At 40.3% G+C, this 8984-nt stretch overlaps 2 protein-coding genes across 2 annotated transcripts in view; one reads left to right on the top strand and one right to left on the bottom strand. All coding sequences in view use genetic code 11, as the record gives it.

The window, feature by feature from the left end:
- EGR_04629 (hypothetical protein) overlaps positions 1-3236 on the top strand; it is a gene marked incomplete at both ends in the record, with an annotated part of 5291 nt that extends 2055 nt beyond the window's left edge. Inside the window, 4 exons of the mRNA XM_024493878.1 lie at positions 225-411; positions 1659-1771; positions 3008-3178; positions 3210-3236. Coding sequence (XP_024351631.1) covers positions 225-411; positions 1659-1771; positions 3008-3178; positions 3210-3236 — 498 coding nt within the window. The remainder of the gene's footprint in view (positions 1-224; positions 412-1658; positions 1772-3007; positions 3179-3209) is intronic.
- Positions 3237-3877: 641 nt separating this feature from the next.
- The window catches only part of EGR_04628 (hypothetical protein), a gene marked incomplete at both ends in the record, with an annotated part of 5798 nt that continues 691 nt past the window's right edge, over positions 3878-8984 (bottom strand). Inside the window, 5 exons of the mRNA XM_024493877.1 lie at positions 3878-3898; positions 3941-4049; positions 4349-4394; positions 5630-5718; positions 6876-6997. Of these exons, the coding sequence (XP_024351630.1) occupies positions 3878-3898; positions 3941-4049; positions 4349-4394; positions 5630-5718; positions 6876-6997 (387 nt within the window). The remainder of the gene's footprint in view (positions 3899-3940; positions 4050-4348; positions 4395-5629; positions 5719-6875; positions 6998-8984) is intronic.

Below are 8984 nucleotides of genomic sequence, written 5' to 3'. Positions count from 1 at the left end.
GTGAAAAGTCAAGCTGCTCTGCAAATCCGACATTCTTCTGTAAATGTAGGCGATGTGGGTATTATCGTCAGAACTTGGCTTTAGAGCTGATCTGTGCCCTTTGCTGGTTTAGCGGAACCTAGTCTAAATGCTATCCACTAATTTACGGTAAAAATAACTAAGATATATGTTGTAGGACTGTAAAAATAGGGAGAAGGCATTACTATATTGTGACACTATTATAGAGATTACTTCGTGGTCAAAGATCATACCAGGAATGTACAGGTTCTGGTAAACTTTGTCTGTTTTTATGCTTTGCAATCTTTCGTGTAACCCTTAAAATGCAATACTTAGAAAAGTCTCTTCATTTACTCATTAGGGAAAAATGGGCGACTCACTTCATTTTTCAACCTCCCACTCTAGTTGTATTTCGTGGATGAGTCAAGTAACTAATAACAGGAAAATCAAAACCACTGTTGCATTATCGTGCTACAGACGATGATAAAGATCTATTCAAAGTCGTATGGAAAAATAGCAACTCCACTTCCGACACCTGAAAGGTGGGCATTCGTTTCGTTGTGATTGATAAAGACATAATGCAAATTGACAGTCATGTCCCGACCTGCCGAATTCAGGCAAAATAAAAAAATCTTCTTCAACATTCCAGCCACCACTTTAGGCATTTGCAAATCTACCGGTTGCATCTCTCCTAGGTGGAATTACAGACATATCTATCTACTGAGGATCAGTCAATTATACAGTAGTACAAAATACATAGGAGGCTGATGTTCACAATTGTGGAATGGAGACTGCATCCCACAACGAAAACATCTGTAATTCCATCTGTGTTTGGGGTTGGCCTTGCAGTTGGTCATTTGAAATAGTTGGGATGTAGATTGGTAGAATGAGAACAAATGCCCGTTCGTGGAGTAGATTGAATGGGTTTGTCAGTTAGAAAGTTGATCACGACACGACACAGACTCATTTGAGACTTCTATTGCTCAAAGTGTTCAAATCACTACCAGACTGCATCACATTACATCGAGGCACTGCCACAACTATTTTACTACTGCTACCAAGGAAGTAGCAGTACCTCAACATGAAAGCCATCTGTATGCTAGCAAATGCCTGAGAAATTGACACTAGTTTTAATTTGCCAGGAACAACTAGTAATTCTGCAAATTTTACTACTATGTCCTGCCATTGGCTTACAAAACCGACCTACTGCAATCATCGTCGTGCATCGCTTCCACCCTGATGTTCCACTTTCTTGGAGGAGATATTGTACAATCAGCCGCAGAGCAAAATAAAGTCCTATCCCCCTTAAACGTCTCCTTTTCATATTAATCTCAAATTTCTCTATATTATGGTGCCGAATTCCCTCCAGTTTTTACTTCATTCCTCATTTAATCTGTCTTAATTCATACAAAGGTATATCATTGCAAATACCCTTAACCACTCCACCCAACTCTTCCCGGTTTTGCTTTGTCTACGATAATGACCTGAGCCCACTTACAATCCCGTTAGTCTTTCAAAACTCACTTCTGCAAGTACCAACTAAGGTGTTCACTATTCGCCTGTAAGTGCCTGCTGAAAACGGCTGTGGGCAGGTGGTAAGAGAACTGACCGCATAATCTCACCTTATATTTTTACGATTGTAAAATGTATATTTAACACAGCGTCTAATTCTTTTCCTTACTTTCCATGTTCTTTACTCACTCCAGAACATCCTAACTGTTTTCACACTCTCTTGCAAATATTGGACCACCTTTACTTAAATCTATTCTTTTGGGTTTCATTGTTACAGCGTTTGAATATTCAGACTCATGACTAACAGCCTTTATACTTTGCTATCCATTTCATACACCTACAACACCTTCAAATGTACTAACAAGCGCAACATAGCCGCATAGTATAAGTACAAGATTCTATCTACTGCAGTTTTATCACTTTTGCATTTTCTTCTCTAATTCTCTTACAACTATCTGCTAACATGCATTACCGCCACCTAAATACAATGCCTTGAATCACTTTGGTTCCATATCTTAAGTTCTTGTATCATTCAAGGCATTTCGGTATGTTCTCTAAGGTATCGTATTAGGCTTGTCAAGGAGATCCACTCTAGTCCCTTGAAATAGTTCCGTTTTATAATCTATTTACTGTAAAGTAGTCAAAGTAAGGGTGTGTGGACATGTGTATACTCGACGTGAAGTTCGTGTCCCCGAGTAGGCGAGGCACGATCGTAAAAATGATGCACGAATTACTGAAAAAAATAAATGATTACCCTGGTAGTGAATAAATGTTCTGTAAATACATACCACGCACTCTAATTCAGGGACATACTTTGGTGAAGTCTCTTCCTCATCCTCACGTGCCTCACACATTGGGAGAAACGCCCACCACAGACCGCGTGAATAGATTTTTTTAAGTGTACCTCATAAATCCTTCGCACAAGTAAATATGAATAATTCATGTGTTAGGGTTAACAGCTAGATGTTCTTTTATCCAAAGAATACTGCAATTTTGGCATCACAATGAGCCTAGACAAGTGGTGATTTCTAGTACAAACTCGGACGCAGAACATAAGTAAGGGGACGATTGAAGGAATTAGAAAACAGATGAAAAAATTGTCTTCACTACACAGGTGAAATGAATGGGCACGTTGGGTGTCTCCAGACCATACCCACCATACACGGTTTTCAATACCAAACTGCAAGACGACATTTAGTTATGGGCATGAATTGACGACACGAATGTTGTGCCTCTTGGTTGAAGAAGTGTGAAATGCAGTCAGACATTGATGATTTGGAATAGGAGTTCTAGGTTACGCGCCAGCGTTTCGAGGAAACACATGGAAGATTTACCTTTAATGAAATTCTTAACACTTTAGATGTGAAGCAACCAAAGCACCATAGGATGGCAAGTTAGTTCCACGGATAGTTGGAGAGTCATGAATAGCACAAGATTCCCTTACTAGAATGTTCAGTTAAATGTGATGATGACGATTATGTATTTTGCCTTTTTGTAGGAATGTTTAGCGTTTCTGGAAAAGGATGATGAATTATGGATTGCAGCAAGTTTCTTTGACGTTCCTTACTCTCCAACGTTTTCATTTTCTCCCACCACTTTGCTATCCTACAGAAAACACCCACTGGATTTACTCGAGCTAGCAGTAATCAAAGGGATTGAAGCATCACCGGTGTTCGTTGCAAATATTTTTGTATACATAGAGAGACAAACATGCAAAGAGTAGTTAGTAGTGAGGTGTAAAAGGGGAAGCGGTGATGCGTTCACAACCTCCATTTTCTTTGTCCAAGTATAATCTACTCAACAGTCCTTTGAAGAAGGAGAGTTAAAATAGTAACCATGCCAAATTATCTAAATATTACTGTTTTCATTTGAAGTAGTTGCATGCTGTTGGAAGGTGTCAGGCCGCCTTCAAGTCCAAGTACTGCATAATTGTTCCTTGTATTGGTGACGGTAATCATTGTGTGGAGACACTTATCTTTCGCATTCATTCTGCTTACCTATCATAGACACTTTCCGATGCAATGTCACATCTGCGTATCTCCTTACGTTTTGTTCTAGAATTGAATTACACAAATGACATGGAAATAGCTATAAATACTACAAGAATTCAGCACATTTCGAAGCTACGCTGCAGTGAAAAAATATTACGGTCAGAAGGCCAGCAGTCCTTAAATTGGCCTCAACGTATACATGGCATTGACCTATTGGTGCCACGGTTTTACGAGGTATTTTGCGTCGAGTAGTGGAAAAAATGTGAGTTAGTCAGCTCAACCAAGCAATGGTGGTTATTCCCCACAATGTGGGGTGTGAGTTTGAAGAATAAATTTCACCGGAATATCTCTTTGTGTTAAAGTACACGGCTTTATAATTACTGATTATTTATTACCTCCTAGATCAGTCAATTTTATTTTCATCGTTTCGTAGCTCTTACTTCACGCCTCGACTCCTCCAATATGCAAACTTTATAACAAATCCAATTTTTCACACGTAGCATTTCTTTTACTTCATTAAACGAAAAAGTTGACCAAAAGATCTGTTTACTGATTTAAATGTATCAGTTGTTTTTAAAATCCATGCGGCTCCCCTTCGTGAGCTTGATTTGATACAACGGAAAATCGGGCAAATATGTGGAAAGATTAGTGAAATCGAAATACGAAACCGTAGACATTTGAGGCATTCGACTCAGACCTCAGTGATATATGTTGTCCAGAAATTAGTATTTAATGTGAATGCGTGGAAGAAACCAGACGGAATGATCCATTTCCTATTTTTACAATTACGCGATATCACGTCAAGTCGGTAGACTCTCATGGGAGATGCACATGAGTTGCTGTCATACTTGTTATTATCTACCCGCATTCCACTAGACAAATGCCAATTCTGACCTTTAAAAATGAACACATAGACAATGTTTGCTTCGCTTTGCGTATGTTCCGTCTTCACCCATCACCTAAAGATGAATGTACTACTGCCACCAAAAAAGTAGCAGCACCTCAACATGGAAGCCCTCTGTTCGCTAGCAAATGCCCGAGAAATTGACATGGTTTTAATTTGCCAGATATAATCATTAATTCACCAAGCTCACTACTGTATTCTGCCACCGACTTACAACACGGACTTACTCCAATCATCGTCGCTTATCGCACCCACCCCGATGTTCCACTGGTTCAAAGGAGATTCCATACATTCAACTACAGAGCAGAAGAAATCCCGATCCCCTTTAAGTGCTTCCTTGCCATATCTATCCTAAATTTGTCCCAATCATTGTGCTTTATTCCCTCTACTTTTTACGTCATTCTGCATTAAATCTGGCCGAATTCATACATATGTATAGCATTGTGAATACATTCAACCTCTTAACCCGACTCTTCCCATTTGTGTCCATTCTACAGTGAGGACGCGATCCCGCTTGCGATCCCATTAGCCCTTCAAAACTCATTTCTGCAAGTACCAAGCAAAGTGCCCTCTATTTGCACCTAAGTGCCTAGTGAAAACATCTGTGGATGGGTGGTAAGAGCAGGGACCGCATTATATTACCACGTTAGCATTTCTCTCCTCTCATTCTCTTACTATTCTATTTGCTTACATGCATCACCGCCTCGATTCGCCCTCCTTTCATATTTTAAGTTCCCCTACCATTGAAGGCATTTTGCCCTATTCCCTAAGGCAACGTATCAGGCGTGTGAAGGAGATCCACTCTATTCCATCAAAGCAGTTTCGTATGATGAAATGTTAACTTTAATCTAGTGTAAGTAAGGGTGTGTAAAAAGCTACACACTTGACGCAATGTACGTGTCGCTGAGTAGGCGGGACATGATCGTAAACGTGAAGCACGAATCACTGAAAAACCAACTGATTGACCTGTTGGTTAGTAAACATTCTGCAATTGCAAACCACGCACTCAAATGCAGGGACATATTCCAGTGAAATCTCTTCCTCATCCTCACGTGCCTCACATATTGGGAGAAACGCCCACCACAGGTCACGTGAATGGATTTTAAAGCATACCTCATAAATTTGTAGCAAAATAAATACGATAAATTCTTGCATCAGAGAATACTATAATTTCGGCGTTGTAATGAACCTACATATGTGGCGATTTATAGTGGCAATGACCTACTCGTTGTGGCATTTATAATAACTCTGGCGCCGAATATAAGTAAGGGGACACTTGGAGGGATTTGAAAAATTAAGGAAAAATTGGCTCTACTTCATAAGTGAAATGAATGAACACGTTGGGTGTCTCCAGACTATGCCCACCACACACAGTTGTTGATACCAAACCGCAAGACGGCATTTAGTTATGAACATGAATTGACGACATGAATGTTGTGCCTCCTGGTTGTGAAGTGCGAAACACAGATTGACTTTGATGATTTGGAATGGGATTTCAAGATTACGCGCACCGTTACTTTTGCTTCCTTGATCTGAAAAGATTACCTAAAGAGCTGTTGACTGATTTAAATGTGTCAACCCTGTTTGGAAATTGTGCGGTTCCCCTTTATACGCATTTAGGTTTATTTTCCGTCCTGACCTTCTGTCCAACTGACAACTGCACTCAATCTACTTCACTAGTGTCGTTTCTCCACATTCGTCCGCTCTACAACTCACCCATTGCAGATGACTTAAATGCAAGACCAATCTCAATTACGGAAGGCAATACTAATGTGCTTGGTGCTTGTGGATCTGTGTTTGCAAGTGCGTTTTACAAATATGGGGACCGGTCGTGTTCATGATGCACGCTATTTGATAATTGACTGATCCTTAGTAGATGGATGCATCCTTATTCCCATCTCAGTAATCTTGACAGATTCAACCAGCAGATTTGTTCAGGGACTGAATGGAAGTTCATTCTATCCACACATTGAGCCACCACTGCCGAGGGTCGGGAACATGCCAATCTGTTTACATTGCATCCATCATTCTCACTTTGAAGTAAATAGGCGCCTGTATGGTAGTAGAGATAGAGATGGTGTTTTCTCGTGTCGGTTTGAAACAACAGTGGAGTATTTTGACAGTGAGAATGATATTCCTTGTAAATGAAGTTGTTGTACATGGATGACTCACAAGTGGAGTGAGAGGTAGATAAAAGTGGTATTGTACCTTACTTCCCATCAGGAGTAACGAAAGTCCAGTTCCCTGAGCATTATGCATTATTTGAACACGCGAGCAATTGTGAGCTGTGGGAACTAAGTCAGGTATCTGGTGAATGCCTTCATACAATCAGGACTTGCACATTTGCAGGATGATCTTCGCAAGATAGTCATTTCTCGTCTATTGTTCAGTCGCTTATGCCACGATAAATTGTGATGCGAGGTCAACAGGTCTGCTGGTGGCTACCCATTTCGAATCCTCATATCACAAACCCAGTTTGAATAATGAACCCTGCACCACCTACTTGCACACAATAGTATTTCTTGTGTACAACAGATTGCTTATTCACAACATTGTTGAATGTTCTACAGAGAATATGTGATGAGTTGAAAAACTACTTGTCCAAAAACAAGTATTTAATGCGAATACGTGGAAGTAAGGGGACGAATGATCCATTTCTAATATCTAACATCACGCCGGTAGACCCTCTTGAGAGATGCACATGAGTTGCTATGATATTTGCTACTAACCAACCTCATTCCACCAAACGGTTGCCAATTTTGACGTTGAAAGATAAAGATATAGACAATGTGCGCTTCGCCCTGTTGCTCTAAATCCCTGATATGCATGTTAACAATGGTTCACTCGCCTATTTGAGAACTGCCTCTTCTATTTAAGCCCCATTCGCACCATGGAATGACACACTAATGTTACCAATTTCATAAAGTAAATGTGTTGAAGGTACATTTAGAGGGGATGATTTACGAGACTCGATTGTGACCTTCGAAATACACAGGTAGGAAATCACGCACTTATGAATAAGCTGCCAATGTTCTTTTTCCCATAAAGCTTATTCCTTTCACGCAGTTCTCGGGGGATAGTCGCCACAACAATTGCCGTTCCCGAGTGCCCCAATCCCATATAGTTAGCTTTAAAAGTATAATAACATTGAGCATTTGTTGAATTATGCTTAGAATGCATCATGTGCACTGCATATTGTTACACGGCATGGGAGTCCTCAATCCTTCACTTCGTTTAATTGCACAACCAAGACTGGAAGATGGCGCCTACGCTATCTACTTTCCAAGAGAATTACAATTCCTCATCAAGGCTGTAATGAAACTGCTGGGCAAGTTAACAACCTATGGGCAATTAACGATTGTGCACCCATTTCCATGAAATCGCTCCAATATCCTACGAGGGACTACTTAAAAGGAAAGCAACCAGACGAGTCCATTTAAGATTAGTCGCTAGAATACTTGGCTGTTAGCCTGATTGGTCTAAAATACCCATGACTTGGTGGCAACCTTGACCTAGTTTTTCCTTGACATCGCCAATTTTACCATGGCGCTTGGCGTGGATGGCAAATGACTAGGCACGATATGAATAACATGGGATTCAGAGAATGCACAATTTGAATTGTTGGATAAACACGAACGTGTTAATTGCAGCATTGCGGAACAAGCTGGTCGACCTGAGATGTCAGTAGGGAGAAGCTCTGTCATTAGTGAGGCACCAAGAGGTCATATCACTAATAAAACACGGGGATAATTGTTTAATTGATGCAATCTTACGCATTTGTAAACAATAACAGACAAATAGTGGTGAGGAGCAATGGGAAAAGGGGAACTATAATACAAGTTGCTTTGTGTTGGGGGAGGAAATGGTTCCATGTCAAGTGTGTGCGAAATGAGATTGGTAAGTAATAAAGTGTTTAGTGGCTAAGGCATTCTTAGGCGAAAGCATAGGCCAGAATTGTAGTAAACAAGGCCATTCCTCCCACCCGAGTGATAGGGGAGGTGGATGGTGTACTCATTGTTTGAGAACCTCCCTTGGAACAAAGTTTGTTTACGCACGTAGTTCCATTTGGACATTTACTGCAACTAGTACCGCTTGTGTAAGGTTTTTCACCTACGTAGTTACCCCTGAGACAAAGACATTAGGGTTAATTATCAGTCCACTATCCCAGCTGTAAATAATTTTGCATAATCACACTCACGGTGGTTTATATTGGCACGCCATTAGGTATATCGGCTTTGGCCAAGTTGGTTTTATGTCATCACACTGTTTAACAGCGCACCCAAGCTCCCCAGACGATGCCCAGACCAGCTATTTATTACAGAGAAAAGGTCGTTCTAATGGAGGTTATGATAGAGCTTTCCGGTACGTAAAATAGAGCTTCATAAACTACGAGTAGCTCAGCTGGTCAAACAAAAATAGAAATCGGACAATCTGTAAAATGCAACTGCAAAAAATGTATAAAATATTCCGCAAAAGTTTATAGCTTTATTTAAAATGTAAGTGAAAAGTCATTGCCTCACCTGGGTGTAGTGTCCACAGACTTTACCAGATGCACATGTGTTGTTTGCATATGTGTAATA

This window comes from Echinococcus granulosus (assembly GCF_000524195.1).
Source record: "Echinococcus granulosus chromosome Unknown EG_S00030, whole genome shotgun sequence".
NCBI lineage: Eukaryota > Metazoa > Platyhelminthes > Cestoda > Cyclophyllidea > Taeniidae > Echinococcus > Echinococcus granulosus.
This window is presented reverse-complemented; position numbering and strand designations above follow the sequence as displayed.